This window comes from Triticum urartu, chromosome 2A (genome assembly GCF_056163025.1).
Source record: "Triticum urartu cultivar PI428250 chromosome 2A, HENAU_Tu73, whole genome shotgun sequence".
In the NCBI taxonomy this organism is placed as follows: Eukaryota; Viridiplantae; Streptophyta; class Magnoliopsida; order Poales; family Poaceae; genus Triticum; species Triticum urartu.
Window position 1 is genome coordinate 377,627,761 of NC_141874.1, and position 18,418 is coordinate 377,646,178.

Genomic DNA, 18,418 nt, shown 5'->3' on the forward strand with positions numbered 1-18,418 from the left:
TCGCGAACAGCCCACGGTCCAACGTCTCGGACAGTGGCACTTTTGTAAGCGACTCGTTAATTAATCCGAGATTAATTAGCCATTCCTGACTGGCAAAAATAAGCTTCATCTCGGCTCATTCCCACAACCCGCGGCGCGCGCACGCGTCGTGACGAGGCGAGGCAAGGCGTGGCGAGGCGGGCGACGGAGGAGGAGGAGCGCGCGTGTACAACTCCTATTCACAAGCTCCCAATAGCAAGTGATGGAGCAGCCCTTATAAAGAGATGTCACTCTGCTTATTGTAGCAATATGGTACTGAACTTCCCACCACTTGTCGTACACATGCATGGGCCTTAGAGATTAACCATGGATTATTGTTTTATATGGGTCTAAGCCCATCCATAATCCATCACAGGGCCTCTTCCCCGTCTCCTCCTCTCCCCTCACCACCGATGGAGAGCATCGTTGGGCAAAGCCCGGGCGGCGTCAGTGGTGGTGGGGTTATTGGTCTGTCCGTTGGGGCTGGATCCGGTGGCCTCATGACTCGGCGGCAGGATGCGGTTAGGGGCTTCGTCCGCAGGTGAGGGCAAGAGAGGAAGGGGCTGCCAATGGATCGCAGATGAAAGTAGGGGCAGAGGCCTCGAGAGTTCGAGCAGTTCGAGTGATGCGTGAGCAGTGAAGTTGCTCTTGATGTTGGTGGTCGGAGTGTCGTGAGTTGCATTGCGTTGGGCACATGTCCTATGGAGTGCATGCATCTTCACAGCTGTGGGAGTGTTCCGGGTCTGCTACTCTAGTAGCAGTCACGGCTTCTTCTCTTCGGCAATGTGGTGGGATTATGACTAACTCGGTGAAACAGGTTACCGTTGATTTGTGTGAGTTTGGCTTGTGTGCTGATGTGACTAGTAGAATACCCGTGCGTTGCCACGGGCTTTTAAAATATTTTGTTTGAGTTATATATATAACATAAATCATGCTAAATTTCACTTGTATAGAAAAGATAGCAGTAACAATCGGGTAAAAATTGAAATCCACTTTACTTGCAATATAAGTTGATAAAAAGGTAATTTGACTTTGTATACATAGAGAGTGATGATCCAACTAAGAATCTGTTACGAATTAAGCACTACTTGATGCCCTAAGTTGTTCTCGCACAATATCTAGGAATATTGTCTTTAGATTCATTCGCACAATATTTGAGCAAGTATAATAAAAACTACTTGATCAACTCATAATCATCCTGCACAAGAAATATATGTAGTTAACAAGAATATTATTGATGTTGAAGGTCTTAAGATGTGCAACAGTGAATACTCACCGTACAAATCAGATGCACCAATTCTTTGCCATTCCACGAGAGTATACAATTAAAAACATTTATAGCCGGCGCGTCGGCCGAACATTGGGCCGGTCGTGCGCGGGACGTTCGATCGGGAGTCATCATGTGGCCAGAACAGACCGTGACCCCACCTTATCCCTTCGCTATGGTTGCCTTCCTCTTCCGCTCTCTTGCTCCCCATCTGCTCCCCAGTCGTCCGAGCGCGCCCCGCGGCTCCCCTCGACTATGCGCCGGCGAGCTGATACCAGAGGTGGACGGAGATACGAGACGGAGCGCGCGCCGGCGAGATCCACACCTCCTCCCTCCACGCGGCATGCAAACCACAGCCGACGAAATCTGCAACCACCCAGAGCTTCGTAAGGGGTGGGGTGGAGCTGCAACGACACATGGCCATGGCGCGACGAGCGACGCGTCGCTGGAGTTGAACGACGGACAGCGAGCCAATTAATGTTGCAACCGACCGCACAAAGTGCTGGAACCACAACCAGCATTCGGAAGAGCTACCACGAGCCGCGGTGGTGCGACGGTGGAGAACGGCGGGGACGCCACGACAATGTTGCAATTGGCGTTACGATTTGCTGGAACCGGCGTTTTGTTTTGCTGGAACGGGAGCCCATGTTTGCTGCAAGATCAATGTAACGCTGCAACCAGCATGGCATTTTGCTGGAACCATTGTCACGTTTTGCTGGAGGCAGACACATCCCTGCAATTTCCTAAATTAATATTATATTAAATATAGTGATAACAGAAAATAAATGCTTGTATCTTTAATGTTATGATAGTGAAGTATATAAATTTACCCATCTATGATCATTGGAATACCAGCCGAAAATACACGTTGACATCTAGATATATTGGAATTCTAGTCAGGTTGCGCTAATTGGAAGTGTGTCGTTGAATTCCCTCACAAATCATTGTAATCACTAAATTCCTTGGAGTTTTAACCTTTGGCTGATGTATGGATAGGGTCTAAAATATATACATGCGTGCATGTTTTTCGATGATGTACAAGATATATCGAACCATGGATAGGGTCTAATTTGCATATGGAAGATAAATTTACAAGCGGTAGCAATTAAAAACCGTAAACCATGACAACAATGACAAGAGACGTTACTTGCCAGGTCGCACGATGAGATGTTATTGTCTACCTGGACAACTATCAAACAATGTTGTCAACAACTGAATGTTTGGCTTCAGGCGGAACTTTAGATCTCGTGTTGAATCTAACATCATGGATTGAGCAAGAAAAGTTATTAGAAACACATTGATACTAATGATTTTGAATGTTTAAATATAAAAATGAAACTAAGACTGAAACAAGTGTATTTATTTGCAAGAAAAACTATTTTTTTACCTACACAACCTTATCCTCACCGCACAGCGGCCAAAGGTCAGGGTAGTCCTCTCACTGTCTCCACTCACAGCCATATCCATCATCGTGCCTCCCCTTCAGTCCACGTAATCGTTTCACCCCTGCACGGCGTGCGCCAGTTACTCCTCTCCCCGCCGCGGCCGGCCCCTCCTCTCCCCGCCACGGCATCGATGCTCCTCCTCTCCACACCACTACAGGAGCCCGTCCACCTCATCCTCCTCTTCCCTCCATGGCGTCGGCTAGCATCTCCTATCCCTGTCGTCTATCGTGTCCCCTTTCTCCACAAGTCCCTCGACAACGTCACCTGCATCCTCCTCTCCTGCCACGGTGTTGCCGGCCCCTTTATCTGCCCGACAATCTCTCGCACCACCGCATTGACACCAAGCCAATGCATCCGCTAGTCTGACATGGAATCAGTCGGATCCGACTGGTCGATGCAGCAGGGTTCACCGCTCTCTGTCCGGATGTGGGTAGGAGGGACGACACCCAAGGTGAGGACCTCTTTTCATGACCCCCCCCCCCTCCCTGGTCTTCTATATTGCTGGCTCTTTTGGGTCAAATTCTTCTTGATCTTCTATATTTGCCTCCCAATCCTAACTTATTTGCAAGATACTCCATCAAATAAATCTAGGGTTTCAAAGCTCAAGAAAATTAACAAAACGTTGTCCTTATTTAAACCTAGCAAGCTAGCTACATATAAGAAATGAAGTACATATAGTACAACTAATTTACTACATGACAAATTGGGGTTATTGTTTGAACTTGTAAGTACATAAAATGGATTATTATATAATTCACTTGCAATTAATTATGCACTAATCAAATAGTTTATGACAATTTGAAAGGGGCCACTTTTGCGTGTCTAGCATACCAACTTAGTGAGAACTTTAAAGTGAAATATTCATATAAGTAAGCGGTAGTGGAGTACAAACTGCAAGGCAATAGAGAGTCTACAATTTGGGAAGCTCCAACAATTGGAGAACATGCAAAAGCTAGACTTAAGATGGCTCACCTTCGTCCCAGCTAGGAATTCTTCTGGCTAAATAAGGAGTAGAACAGCTACGTCCAGATGTCCTAGATCAACACAAACGCCCTAGTTAACTAATGCATTTAAATGTCCTGCAAATTCACCGGCAAATATAGCAACACACGTAAATAATTGCGCACGATGATTCTTCTTGAAATTACTTTACCACACACAACACAACGCATGCATGGAATGGAAAAGGGGGGAACATGGAACTCGGGGAAAATATAACGAATCAAACTACGGAACAATGTGAAGTTGGTGTTGGAGAGCTTCTTCTTGCCTTCCTTCCTCCACTGGTGACACATGACGTAGGTGTCCGCTCCTCATTCCTGGCATCACCACTCAAAGCAACCGTATAGCAGGAGAAAAAAGATCAGATCCAACACATCGCAACGCCACCTCCTGCACCGGCATGCCGTGTGTAGTCTACATCACATGAGCATGAACAACAAATTGAAGGAGACAGAGAAAGATGTGGGAGCTACAACACATGAGCATGAACAAAAAAATATCAATACATTAGCAACTGCAAGAAGTAAAAGTTCACATTAATAAAGTAGCTCACTATACTTGGAAGAAATCTGCAACAAATTGAAGGAGACATGGAAATGTGGGTGCTAAAGTACATGTGCATGAACAATAACATATCAGTGCATTAGCAACTGAAGAAGAAAAATTCATATCAATATTATTTGTTATGTGTAAGCAGCAGCAGCACACACACAACCCAAAATTGCATCATCATAAATAGATAGAGAATTAATTAATAAGCAGAACAAAAGAAGCAAGACGACGCCCAGTGTCCGCGTAATCTACCACCCACCGTGCCCGTGGTGCATATGACAACAACTGTTGTGTGTTCCCTTCGCTACCGCTCCTCTGAGAAAACTGAAAATAATCATGTACTCAGGTTTAGTTAGTAAGGAAAAGGCATGTAGAAAACTTAATTACTGTGTCTGACTCATGATACATGTCTTTGAGTCTTTCAACAATGTAGCACCGATCGTTGTATCTTTCTTTAGCAACATTGAAATCCGCATGAACCTTTAGCTTCAAAATTGCGTAACAAGCAGGCCAATTATAGGAGATAACATGACATGGACTTAAGAAATAAACAGAATACAAAGGGGAACTTTAAAAGGAAAATTCAGTGTAACAATACTGTGTTTTATCTATCTGACTATTCAAGTAAGGGTAGACTTTATATTTCTCTTTGTACTCCTGCAAATAATCTTTGTACCTGAAAATAAATATAATCAGTTTGTTCCATGTGTGAAAGCAAGCCGCCCAAAGCATGTCACGCCAAAACATTGTGAAGTGAGCAGATTTGTAACAACAAGAGAATAATAGGAGGGATTAGATTCATAATAGTAAACTTGGCAGCGGCAGCCAAGAAGTGAATTGATCATCTGACCTTGACCGGTCGTCCATCCAAGGAACACACCAAAGTACCAATCTCTGTGTTAGCGTTGTCGCCGAAATAGCAGCAGCACACCACACATCTTCTGCTGAAATCAACAGCTGAAGCTTCCCACAGAAGATAGTTAATCAGTATAAAATTCTTCCATCCCATCTGAAGCCTCCTCCCAATCTCCCGCGCACACAGCAGCAGCAGCCAGCAGACAACACCGGACACCAGAGGGAGACGAGCACCGGGACGACGCCTAGACCTCTCCCTCGCCCCAAGCGCTTCCTCCATCCGGGCGGACTCTGCAGGCGGCGGCGGCATGGCCATGCTGGCAGGGATCCGATTGCGGAGGAAAGGGAGGCCACGTTTGTTTTTTTCCTCCTTTGATTTTTGCTCCGATGGCAAACTCTGGCTCGCCTGGCCCTCCTATGTTTTTTTGGCTAAATGTGGAAGATTTCGGCTCTACATGGAAACACTACCGCTTAATCCTAAATTGTGATATGATTTGTGTTATATATGGAATACATGTTATATATGGATATATGGCTGATTGGTTGAATGGCTGCCGATTTACTTCGTTGGTTGATTGACTGCTGATTTACTTCATATATATATATATGGAATACATGGATGGCTGCCGGTTCATTTCATTGTAAAAAAACCGAGAGCAATCTAAAAAATCAGTAGCAATAAAAATCGGTGGGAGGGGTGGATCGGTGGATGGGGAGATCGAGATGGGAGGGGGAGCGAGCGAACGAACGAAGGAACAACATATGAACTCCTCCATTAAAAATAGAGATGGCTAATGACTAATGGGGTGGGGCAGGAGGGGCGGCCGTCCCGGGCCCCCGATGGCTAATGACTTAGTTTTCTTACGTTGTGATACTTAGAAAGTAATTGTGATTTTTAGGAAAGAATTTTTTCCCATGTTAACAGATTGACTGGTTCTTAAAAAGGTGATCAATTATTTCCCATTTTACAGATCGAGTGATTTTTTGCATGTGTGATTTTTAGGAAAGAATTCTTTCCCAAGTAACAGATTGACTGATTCTCAAAAAGAGAAACAACTATAACAGATAGATTAATTCCGGCCTTGCCGCACGCGCGTGGTCTTCTCATCTTTCTACTTCTTCTCTGGAATGAAACAGCCATGCTAATACCAAGGTCGCCTGCGTTGTCTACTTGTGATTTTCGGAGATTCCATTAACCTCCTCTTCAACGAAAATCCTCTGTTTTTAGTCCTGTCAGATTGTTCGGTTCGTGAAGTTAATTCTTGTACATATCTCTCTCACACTCTAATTTCTTGTATTGTTTGGGAATAGAAAATGGAAACTCGGATTTCTCTTCGTGATTCGTAAGCAGAAGCAAAAGCTTGCAATTTTGAATTTTTTAGCCATCCAGGTACATCGCTCCATGACTCTTTCTTAGCATTTATATATTATTTAATTAGTAGTGTTCTTAATTTCTTGTATTGTAGATTTTATTTGGATAATATCATCTAACAACGTGAAAAAAGAGAACATGCAAATGAGTTTATTGAGTCCCAGGAAAGTACATGTACTAATTCCCCGCAAATAAAGAAAGTACCTCTGCTAGGGATTTCAAGGAATTAGCTTTAGTTAGTTATTGCTGAATAACAACCTAGCGAAAAATTATAGGATGATAAAATTTTGAGTTGGCACCGAAGGGAAAAACATAGGTATTGATTGGCAAGACCGGCCAAATTTTATGTGAATGATTATGGCCCTGGTTTTTCTGAATAGATAAGGCAACATAAATTCTAGTGTAATAAGTATTCATTTTCATTTGAAATAGAAAAAATATATGTGGGTTTAGGGCCCCTTTTTGTTATCTTGCCCCGGGCCCTCGAAATCTTAGGACCGGGCCTGGATGTTCGGCGAGCTGTCGGCGAGAGTGGGTGTGGCATGTGGCATTGTTTGGATGGGCTTTGTATTGGGTTTCGTTTGATTTTTCGTAATTAACTAGGCAACAACCTTGTTATGAGATGGGCAAAGTTTTTGCCTCGTGTTTTGGAAAAGAAAAAAAGTTTGGTGCTGTGATTTTAAGCAAAGTGATGTGCTATAATAATTTAGTTAATTCAATCCCTCAAGGAAAAATAGTCAAACTGCTGAATAGAATAGTGTAAATCTGGTAGCACGTGGGCCCACTGAACTCCTGGATGCATAGGAAAAGAGCACGTGCCGACAAAGAGGTGGAAGAGAGCCGGAACAGACATGTCAAAGCAATGATCGATCTCGTTTTCATTAGTAGTAGTACGTGGTTTGCACAAATCATGCGCACAAAAATTAAGCCAGCTAGCTATGGCAAACGAAAAGGGAAAAAGATGGCAAGAAAACCAAGCGGAGAAGGTTCCCGTGAAAGAAAAGTAAAGAAAACAGAGTACAGGAGTACACAGGACAGCCGGCGCCGCTTCTCCTCTCCCTCGCACGCACGCATTCTTCACGTGCGCTGCGCGGCAAAAGGAAAGAAGAGACCGAACCGCCCCGTTGCCGTCGTGCGCGCACAACGTTTCATAAACAAGCGGGGCAGAGAGAGATTGAGAGGTGTGTGTGTGTGTGTATTGACGGGCCGGCCTTCCTTCTTCCAAGAACTTGAGGAGGAAAGATCGATAGACCTGGTACTACTTGAATATACACATTAATGGCGGCGGCGAGTAGCAGCGCGCGGGACACCGCGGAGGGGTGGCGAGATGGGGGAAGCGTCGACGACGGGGGAGCGGAGGTCGAACTGAGCCTGCGGCTTCGGACCGGGAGCAGCAGCGGCGGCGCGGCGAGGAGGAGCATGACCATATTCTACGATGGCCGGGTGTGCGCCGTCGACGTCACCGAGCTCCAGGTAAGCTAACTGCCCCGCTCCTTAGCATCATTTTAATTTGCTCCATCCCTCCATGTATCTGTATGTTTCAACCCTAAGTACTTAATCATGCTCGTCTGGACTAGGTTGGTCATCACTGACGATCATGCATGTGCTTAGCTCAATCTTGGAAGTGATTAAAAGGCAAAACAATGTGGGAGTATGCATGATGGATCGAATGGATCCTTCACCACGAGTTGTTTTTGCAGTTTAATGTAAACGATGCCAACAAATAGAACCAATAGCAAATTAACAAGGGAGCGCTTCTTCTTTAAGCCAGTCTTTAGGTTGTGATTCTCACAATCTTCTATCCTGCTATGCACGCATGACACGACGTGTGTGAACCTAGAAGATGAAGATGCCCCAGGTGAGACACCCAAATCAAATCCAAAGATCAAACTTGGGCGTCTACCACCACATCACTTCTGGCTAATTATTATAATAGATCAAAGTTCTTTGTGAGGAAAAAAACATGGTAACAATATATGCATTATGCACGTGTTTATTTCAGCACGTGGATGAGCTGGACGGAAAATCCGGTACGATACGGTTGAATTTTCAGAATAGTACTAGTAATATTTAATGACTTAAGTTTGGGTCAAAATTCTTGTGCTTATTTCGACACGTGATGTACCACATCCAGGAGACAGGCAAAACTAAGACGCAGCCACATTTAGTCTTGGTGGAGTAGTGGATGTGCAATTGACAAGCACGTTCAACTCCCCAAACGCAATCGTCTCTTAGTCAGACTTGTTTTTTTTTTGACAGCATCTCTTGGTCTGACTTAATTAAGCAATTAGTCAGAAAAGGGGCAAGCCTCCATACAAAATAGACAACCAGAATTAAACACGTGCTCGATCGCACCAAAAATCAAAATGATTATGAACAGAAATTTGTTTGAAATTTTCTAGTCATATTTCTTGTTTGAAATGTGTGCGCAGAAGTGGCTGTGGCAAAGTTCATTTGTTGATTGATTAATCGCAGGCAAGGGAAATCATAACCATGGCGAGCCAACAAATTCTAACCGAGCAGCAGGACAGCAGCGGCGGCGGCACTGCAGTGGCACAGTGCGGAGCGCATCAGAATCCAAGCCAGCCGGCGCCGCAACGTTGGGCTCCATTGTTGGCTTCACGCCCGCTTCGTCAGGGAGCAGGGGCTGCTGCGCCGGTCACCAGCCAAGCGGCCGCCGCGGGGCTGTCGATGAGGCGGTCGTTGCAGCAGTTTCTGCAGAAGCGGAAGACAAGGGTCGCCGCCATGGGTTCGCCGTACGCCGGCGGCCGGCGAGCGATGCCCTCCTAGTCCTAGTCCGGTGGTTAAAGACACATACGTACAGTGCTTGCTAGCATATGGTTATTTTTGTTCTTGAGACTTGTATTTTCAAGCATGAGATTGGAGTGTTCAAATGAAGTTTTCGTTTGTTCGAGTGTTAAACTAGTTAGTTTCTTGGAGATCAACCTGTTGGCGGCCGGTAGAGTAACTTGTTCGTTGGATAATTGCAAACTCACCTTGCACGTAATGTACTTAATTCAATTTTTCTTTTGCGAGGAATAATGTACCTATTTAATTCATTTATCATGTCTGATCGATCCATGCCATATCACAGCACTTTGGAAGTTGGAAACACACACACACACACACACACACACACACACATCCCGTCCAAAATTAATTACACTACGTAGCATATCATGCATCCATGCAGTTACGTACGTAAGCCTTGGATCGATATACGGCCGCCGGCGACGTGCGGCGACTTGATTTGGTTCCAAGTTACAAGCGGGACGGCATGACGCCGAATTTGTCGGCCTCGGTGACGACGTGGTTGCGGGTGATGTCGGCCAGCGAGTTGCAGCCGCTGAGCGCCATGGTCAGCTCGAACTCGTCGCGCAGCATCTTGAGCACGTTGCTCACCCCGGCCTCCCCGGCCACCGCCAGCGAGAACACCACCGGCCTTCCGATCTGCACGCCATGCACACCTAATATCATGACTTGCTGAATTCGCTAGTTAGCTAGCCCAGGACAAAGGCATGCACTGCACTTACGAAGACACCGGCGGCGCCGAGAGCGAGCGCCTTGAAGACGTCGGTGCCGCGGCGCACACCGCCGTCCAGGAAGACGGGGATCTGCCCGCCAGCACCCTTCACGACCTCTTCCAGGGCGCTGATGGTCGCCGGGACGTAGTCCAGCTGCCGGGCGCCGTGGTTGGACACGATGATTCCGGCCGCGCCGTTCTCCACGGCGAGCCTGCTGTCCTCTGCGGTGATCACTCCTTTCACCAGGATCGGCATCGTGGTGATGGACTGCAGCCACTTCACATCCTGCACGACAAGGCCACATCTTCAGTTCAGAGCCACGGTAACTAGAACAAATTTCATACACGAATAGAGTTAGTTGTCAAGTTCAAGTAAGACTTTTTCTTCTTCTTGGTTTACCTTCCAGCTCAGTGTGCGGTCGATTTGACCGGCGACATATGAAGCTAGTCCTGAATCGTTAGCCTGCTTGGAACACAGAGATCCCATGAGAATTCAGAGCGACATGCAGAGTTTGCATTGTCTTCTGTAAGATGAACTAGCACATATGCCCGTGCGTTGCAACGGGAAAAATTAATATTTTGTGCAAGTATAATGTCTCACAACATCGGGTTTACTATGACTTTCTACAAAATGAACATAAAAAAATAGTCGTGTTCATATTTTTTTTGTCGGGCATAATCTCCCACTAATTTCATTTAAGTATAATCATTTTTAATGGTATATAAGTATAATCTTTTCATTAATTACCATGACGTCTTCATCCGTTTTAATCGGAAATTAGATCCTTCCTTTTTCTAATTTAGTAGCCACAACACATTTAAGCCTACAGATCTTTCTTTTAATTATCCTACCTTTTTACCTCAAATTCTTCATTGAAAATTTATTTATTAAGATCACAATCTTTCTTTTAGTTATTCCACCGGTTTATCCATAATCCTTTTTTTAATTAGCCACATCCGTTTAAATATTCCATTCAAGCTCACAATCCTTCCTTTATTAGCTCATTTGCTTAATTAGCTCGCCCTAAATATGATGACTGCCACTCGTATATTTAGAGCGAGTTGGGATTAGTAAATGTGAAAGGCACATAGGTTGTTGGTTGTTACATCGAAGAGCTAGACAGGAGGTCATGTGTTTAATTTCCACAATGTTAATTTATTTTGACCTAATTATTTTTCATGGTTTCTATAAAAGCCCATAAAAGGCTCATCAACGTACAAGTACCTGGCCCAAATCGCTTAATGTGTAAGCCAAACGAAAAGGACTAAGGAGGTCATGTGTTTAATTTCCACAATGTTGATTTATTTTGACCTAATTATTTTTCATGGTTTCTATAAAAGCCCATAAAAGGCCCATCAACGTACAAGTACCTGGCCTAAATCGCTTAATGTGTAAGCCAAACAAAAAGGACCAAACCAAACGAAGAATACCTATTTCCTTTAATAGTAGGTATAATAATATAGGTATAGATTATGCACCTGGTCCATTTTGCCAAGGTCCAAACCTTCAAAGTTCTTGAGTGTCAAATTTGGTGGCAAAACAAATCTGCAGCCATAAGCAGGTTGCTTAGTATAAATCCTGACAGATGTGCTTTATGTTGCTTCAGTGTATCATTGTCATGTTCACCACATTGCCTGTCGATATTATTTATTGCACCATCATATATGATTCTATGGAGAATATGAGGGGTGGGTACCTGTTCTTGATATCAGCTTCCCTGCGGCCAAGTCGCGGGGTGTCCACGGTGAGCGCTATCGCCTTGAATCCAGCCTTTTCCGCTCTCCTCACAAGCTGCTCGACCACCTTCCTGTCTTTGTACACCTACAAAGTTGAGATGAACTATGATCATTCACAAGCCCTGAGTAACAAAATGAGAGAGACAAGGATTCTGTAAGTAGCACTTGTTCAACGGACATAGTATTTACATAGAGTTGGAAGAAACGGATTCCTGGTCCGGTTGAGGCAACCTCCTCAACACTCGAAGTAGCCCAGGACGACAATGTCTGAAAGAAAAATAGAGCATCTTTCTTTAGCACCTCATTCTACTTGGTCACATAGGATTGTTCCATATATCCGTAGATATTCTGCTGCAAGGGACTGAATGGACATACCATTATAGTGCCTGCTGCTGATGCTGCGCGGGCAGTCGCATACTCTCCTGAGAGTAGGATGGATATGCCAATGTTAGGTCAACAATGTGCAGCAGACAAAGCAGGAACCATTTCAAAATTCCTACAACCTTATATACTCCCAGAGTATATATATAAGCACAATCAAACGACATTTCAGAGAGACAATACCATCTGGGTGAGCCATCTTCTGCATGGCAGTGGGGGAAATCATGATAGGCATTGAGAGCTTGAATCCCAGGATAGTTGTTGTCATGTCGATTTTGGATACATCGATGAGAATGCGCGGGCGGAACCTACCCAAAACACAGGCAAACAATGATGGGTAAATCAGAAGTACTAAGGATTAGTAAGTCTAGCTCTGAAAGGATGTATCGAGAAATTACTTGAGCAACCTATTATGCTACTACGTGAATAGGAACTTGATAGCTGTTCCTAAACTAGTAGGAGAATATTAGACAAATAGCATGGATTTGCGGAAAATTACATGACAAGCTGATTGACTTGAAACGTCATACACGCTATATATCGAAAGCATCAGAATCGTCCTCTTTAATTATTGCATATAGTTTGTCGTCTCTGGTGAATTAGATGCGCTCTAAGGTAGTACATCAAACTCCGAAACCCCGAAATTCAGTTGGTACAGCGCATTTCTACAAACAAAACAGACACGGAGATACCGTGGGAAGAAAACGTCAAGGATGGGCTGGGCAGGCAGCTTACAGGATCCTGGCAAAGGCCTCTCTGTTCTCCTGGAGCGTCCACTCGTCCTCGGCGCCGGAGGCGTAGTAGTCGTAGATCATCTTGGGAAGCTTCTGCTTGGCGATGGCCTGGTACTCTGTGACATTGGTGATCTCCATTTTGCTGTGCAAATCACCACCTGCACCGCTCCATACAAACAACAAGAGGCGTAGTTAGTTACCTGAAGAGAAGAAAATTACTAGATGCAAGTGGGTGAAACACCTTGTGAAGAAGATCACACGATCAAGATAAAGAAAGAATATGTGCTAATAACATAGTAACAGCGTCCAAGAACTGGAGCATCATAAACCTGGTAAATTACTCTGAAACTCCTTAGGTTTTTACCTTGTATGAGGAGGCTGTCCCCTCAAGGCTGAGGGGAAGGAAGGAAGGAACTAAGGATTGTGGTGGGGAAGGGGATGGATGCAATATAAGAGATGAGGCGGCGAGTCCTCAAGGTTTCTGTGCATGCGGACAAACAATACAACGGAGAATAATTGCGCAGTTGAGAGAGAGAGAGAGAGAGATGAGGGGGTTGTATGGATGAGATGAGCAATTGGAGGTGGGAAGAGAGGGCGGCTCTCCTACACTGCTTCCTCATCCACTTGCAACCCTCCCTTCCCTACAAATTCGCCACATTTATCCCCTCGCGGAAAATGCCCTCCGCTTTCGTCATTTCTTCTCTTCCTCTTCCCTACGGTTTCGGATCCGTTGCAGACGAGGCCACCGTGCCAGTTTATTCTCATTGATTGATCGATCAGGGGTGCTTCAGGCATGTTTCCTGGGGCTACTTTCTTTCTTGGAGACAAGACAATAATGATATCTGCACCATCATCATCATCATCATCCTCAACAGTCGCCAGAATCTTCAAAGCCAGCTTCATCAGTTATTAATTCAAAATATAGATAGAGAATGCTGGTCATGCGACCAACAATTAAAGTTATTTTTGAGCCTAACCCATGTCAATGTTTCAACATTTTGGCTGCTTTGACTTGTACATAATACATGTACCTCAGTCAGCTGGACAAAACTTTTTTCTTCAAGTCTGTACTTCTGTGACACACTTGCTGAGAAGATGAAATGTTTGCACTTCATTTACCATCTCCAATGACACCTTCAGTTGAAAATCAAACTAAGAAATAGGGAGAAAACACAATACATTTCGCTTCATTCTTTTCAAGATAACAGATACAGTATTATTTACCCCACATAGATACAAACAACAGAAATACTTAAACAACACTGCATCCTCCAGCAAAGCAAACTGGACATCATTAGGCTCACGGCAGATTAAGCCATGAAAATCAGAAAGAGCAGCCCTTGTGTTCTTTCGCTAACTACAACAGATAATTTCCTCCGACTGGGCACTCTTCTTCGCTTTCTGATTGATTGCTCACATGCATGCTTTCATAATCTTTCCTTGGCTAACTGTATGTTTCTATAAGTTCAACGGCACATAAAAGGGCAAGTCGTCTTAGTTTCCCCAAACATTGTCCCATGAGTTGTTGGCAGCTTTTGGTGCCTCAAAAAGCTGCTGGCCAGGTCCCTCGAATGCAGGGGCCTCAGCGCCCTGAACGCGGCCTTTCTTTGACTTTGTTCGGACTCCGAGCAGGCGCAAGACAAATCTCGCAAGCTCACCGTAAAGCATCCCAGACCGATCAAAGAGCTGTGGCAATCAGATACAAACAATGCAAGTACAGCTGTAAGCATGCTATTCAAACCCAATACAAGCGAGGAAAACTTAAAATAACAGTACCTGCAACATAGCTGTAATGAATAAATAGAAGGCTTGTGTGTTTTGTTCAACAAGAAATGCAACTCGCCCAAAGAAACTGACGGCACCATGCATCTGTAGCAAATCCAGGATTAGTTATGAAGAATTGTATTCAAAAGATTAAGCATGTGTTAAACCGTCAAAGTAATGGGGGAACTATTATAATTCAGCTGTGTTTGATAGCAAAGTATTGAAAAAATACATCAATTTAACCTGTAGGTACAAAAACCACGGTTTTGACATAACAAAGTATTTTGGAGTATTCAGAAAACTGCAGACCTGTTTGGCAAGACCTTATATGCATCAACTAAAATTAACTAGCTAGCCGTTTGAAGCAGTTGCAAACGCTCGCGTTGTTAGCTAGCTAGACGTTGCAAGCTGATGAACGGACATTCACAGAGCACCGGCATGCACAAACTAGTACGACCACAGACTAATCGAACAACGCACAAGCTCGATGTCACACTTATCGAGGAGCAATCGAACTTACAACGTACTGACACGGAGCAAGAACCACGCTCTGCAACAAGGCTACACAGCTATGCCGGCAGTGCACCACGCGAGGTGGAGTTGCGGGTTGACGGGAACGGCTTGGTCATCCAGGCCAGGCCAGTCCATCATGCACAGTGAAAAAGGGGAACGAAATCCCCCCACACACCTTCGCTATATAAGATATAGTAACGGAGGGAACACGGATTGGGCAGACGCGACTTCAGGGAAAATAGGAGGAAGCAGCAGGAGGAACCTTTTTGATTTGTCCATGGCCGCTGACCAATACACCATCCACACACAACAGGGCGGCGACGGCTGCTTAGGATGGGCTCGTTCTTTTCGCATGCTCAGTTTTTTAAAAGGAGGTCCAGGGTTGTTGGTGTTTTATCCAGAGAAAATGCCATGGTTTGCGGAATACCGTTGTATTGATATTACAGTTTTTTGTGGTTGCCAAACAGCTCACAGTAATTAAAACCATGGTAATCTAAAAAACTGTAGTATTTTCATAATACATAGAAAATTCTGAGCTATCATACGGGGCCTTCATATGTTGTATGAATGACATGTAACTTCACACATGTCTATCTATAAACTTTGATATACTTGATGATAAGATCTCTACTCCAAAAAACAAATGTGAACAAGCATGGCCAAATGTTTAACATTACCATGATGACACACTAGAATGTACATTAACTAAAACCTACTTAACTACACATATCAAAATAGACACAACATAGAAACTCACAACAGCCTGAGCTTCAGAGTAAAATAAAGTGGACAACTGGATGAAGAAACAGTAAACAAAGATTGGGTTGCTTTAGGCAGAAAATGTTTATAACCAAACATTTCGCATTAATGAACATTCAGAAAATTATGGCATGCTTCAATGTGCACTGGACGGCTGGACCAATTGAAACAGAACACAATCATGATCAGTGAAAAAGTAGAAGTATTATACCACGCGTAGGAAGGACACCCAGAAACCCGGTGGTGCTGCGGGAGGGCCAAATGAATTTGGATCCGGATTGCCGTAAGGACCCATACCACCCATGCCGCCCATGCCACCCATGCCGCCCATACCACCCATGCCGCCCATACCACCCATACCATAACCACCATAAGAGCTTCCCATCCCACTGTTATACATGCCTCCCCCATACATCCCGGAACCTCCATAGAGGCCGCCACCGCCTCCATAGCTCGAGTACATGCTATTCCCATAGAGCCCGCCGCTACCATAAGTACTGCCATATCCACCAACCGAACTATACATATTGGATCCATATCCTGTTCCTGTATAAGAGGAAATGAACATCCTCAGGACAACCATTGTTGACAAGATATCCCCAAAAGGCAAACAAGCTTCAAATGGGCTCTAGGTCAGTACAGTAGATTACCTCCATAGGAATTTCCATAGCCTGTTTGCTGCCAAGGACGTTGGGGCATAGGCCTCGAGATGGGGTTATTTACATTGGCAGACATGTTCCCCTCTGTAGCAGCAATGGTTTCTCCAGGTTTAGCTGTACCAGAAGCTTCGACGACATCGCTAGTGCTGCCACCAGATGGTGGTTTGAAAGGCGACGGACCGGATGTTCCCTCAGCCCCAGCACGTTCCCACGGTTTTGGTGGTGCACCTGGAAATTTAACCAAGTGAAGATCAGAATTGATCTCAACCACTTAGAAATCAATATGTGAGGCATAACATCAGTGAGTTGAGTTGAGAGGCATTACAAAACCCCATAATCGGATAATGAAAAGCACGTGACTGGCAGTGAGCTAGCAGCAAGCTACAATACTGAAGAATGGCCAACACAACTGGAGTGCAGAAATAGAAGATCAATGAAAGGCTCCAACAGGAAATGCACAAGTAGGTGAGCTATCTTTCAGCCAAGAATCTCGTTTAGCCAAATAGCAATTTTTGTCGTATAAAAGGGAATGGGTTTAGCAACAAGAAAACAAGAGGTATATGATCAAATGCCCGATTTTATGCTGCCTCCCAGGAAGGACTAGATACTTCGTTACACCTCAAATGACCAGTGTACTTTGACAAATTAGTAAGCCTATACGGGCTCAGGCACGGACGTTAACCAATCGTAGAACATCAAGAGCCCCAGGGTATGCAAAACTCTGGTCGACGAGCTCTCTCGAGCTAACCAAACCCTCTTGAATCATGCCAATCAACATAGAACCAAGCTCAGAGCTACAAATTAGCAGGTACTGGCACATCAAGGCATCTCCGGGGACAGCTCGAACTACTAACCGGCCGAAAATTCTCAAGCCCACATCTTCGCACGAACCGCCACTGCCAATTCCTACCAAATCGATAAAATTGACGCCAGTTCCACCGTCCTTCGTCCACGTCAAGATAGCTGGAGCAACCCGGCAACGATCCATCGCGTTGCAAGCTCCAAGTTCGTACAGAAGCACCTCAAATCTCTTCTCCAACAGCGTGAAACATCCCTAAACAACCTCTCGCCCCAAAGTTCGCGGCCGAAATCTCAAGCGGAACTGAGCAAGAACACCCGAATCGGGCCGAATCCTCCGCTACGGGGTGGACTTGGCGTGGAATCGGAGAAATTAATCGAGGAATCGAGAGTTTGTTGGGGGATCTATCTAGGGTTGGAGGGGGAGGGGGAGGGGAAGGACGAACCTGCCATTGGCGTGCGAGGCCTACTCTGTTCTCTTCACCGGCAAAGGGGGTCGTGCGATGCAAGCCGGCCCACGGTCGCCCGCAGCCGATTTTATATATGTCCCCTCAATTTTTGCAGCGGATAAAAATAGGCAGGCAGTGGACTGGACCGAGTTGCTCCTTTCTCTATCCGAGCGCGTGCAGTCCTGCTTCTCGGCTGGTTCGTCTCGGTCACGTTGCCGAATCAATCAGAGCTATACCTGGCCATTCCTCGGGCCGGACCGGCCAACCAAAGCCCGATACAAAAAACCCAGGCCTGAGCCCGACCTGGCCCGGCTATCGGGCTCGAGCCCAGTCCATCATACTAAAAGCCCGTCGGGCCACGGGCCAGGCCTCTTCCTTAAATGGCGAAATCGACGGGCTCAGGCCCGGTTCGGCCCGAGCTTCGGGCTCAAAACTTAGGCCCGAGCCCGGCCCATGGATAAGGTCGGGTCGGGTCGACCGGGTCGGGCTGACCATGACCAGGTATAATCAGAGCATCTCTTTCCTTTAACCAAAAAAGGGAAGCATCTCCTGTTGGACTGAAAACGTGAATCTTGGCGCACATTGACCCC

The 18,418-nt window shown here is 45.3% G+C and overlaps 4 protein-coding genes across 13 annotated transcripts; 1 reads left to right on the forward strand and 3 right to left on the reverse strand.

Annotated features, from left to right (window-relative positions):
* Window positions 1-1,234: 1,234 nt before the first annotated feature.
* LOC125537367 (uncharacterized) lies at window positions 1,235-5,813 on the reverse strand. Of its 10 annotated transcripts, none has more exons than XM_048700673.2 (5): window positions 4,544-5,710; window positions 4,001-4,122; window positions 3,703-3,764; window positions 2,467-2,541; window positions 1,235-2,018 (listed from the first exon to the last, which is right to left on the reverse strand). In XM_048700673.2, exons 2-5 carry the CDS (start codon window positions 4,054-4,056, stop codon window positions 1,816-1,818), a joined length of 396 nt encoding a protein of 131 aa, XP_048556630.1. In that variant the 5' UTR covers window positions 4,057-4,122; window positions 4,544-5,710; the 3' UTR covers window positions 1,235-1,815. The 10 variants fall into 10 exon arrangements, 3 of the variants coding, with proteins under 3 accessions (XP_048556630.1, XP_048556629.1, XP_048556627.1); XM_048700672.2 differs by having other exon boundaries at window positions 4,001-4,146; window positions 4,544-5,709; XR_015616489.1 differs by having other exon boundaries at window positions 2,437-3,283; window positions 4,001-5,721.
* LOC125537366 (protein TIFY 5-like) lies at window positions 3,047-9,667 on the forward strand. Its single transcript, XM_048700669.2, has 3 exons — window positions 3,047-3,181; window positions 6,451-7,984; window positions 8,987-9,667. Exons 2-3 carry the CDS (start codon window positions 7,790-7,792, stop codon window positions 9,299-9,301), a joined length of 510 nt encoding a protein of 169 aa, XP_048556626.1. The 5' UTR covers window positions 3,047-3,181; window positions 6,451-7,789; the 3' UTR covers window positions 9,302-9,667.
* On the reverse strand, window positions 9,554-13,523 carry LOC125537363 (glycolate oxidase 5). Its single transcript, XM_048700667.2, has 10 exons — window positions 13,251-13,523; window positions 12,888-13,044; window positions 12,336-12,460; window positions 12,147-12,193; window positions 11,961-12,038; window positions 11,732-11,856; window positions 11,514-11,580; window positions 10,435-10,497; window positions 10,045-10,320; window positions 9,554-9,961 (listed from the first exon to the last, which is right to left on the reverse strand). The coding sequence occupies exons 2-10, from the start codon at window positions 13,022-13,024 to the stop codon at window positions 9,773-9,775; spliced, it is 1,107 nt and encodes a 368-aa protein (XP_048556624.1). The 5' UTR covers window positions 13,025-13,044; window positions 13,251-13,523; the 3' UTR covers window positions 9,554-9,772.
* A 523-nt stretch (window positions 13,524-14,046) lies between these two features.
* Window positions 14,047-17,979, reverse strand: PEX13 (peroxin 13). The gene is made up of 5 exons (XM_048700668.2): window positions 17,826-17,979; window positions 16,573-16,809; window positions 16,134-16,468; window positions 14,663-14,755; window positions 14,047-14,572 (listed from the first exon to the last, which is right to left on the reverse strand). The coding sequence occupies exons 1-5, from the start codon at window positions 17,830-17,832 to the stop codon at window positions 14,381-14,383; spliced, it is 864 nt and encodes a 287-aa protein (XP_048556625.1). The 5' UTR covers window positions 17,833-17,979; the 3' UTR covers window positions 14,047-14,380.
* Window positions 17,980-18,418: the final 439 nt, after the last annotated feature.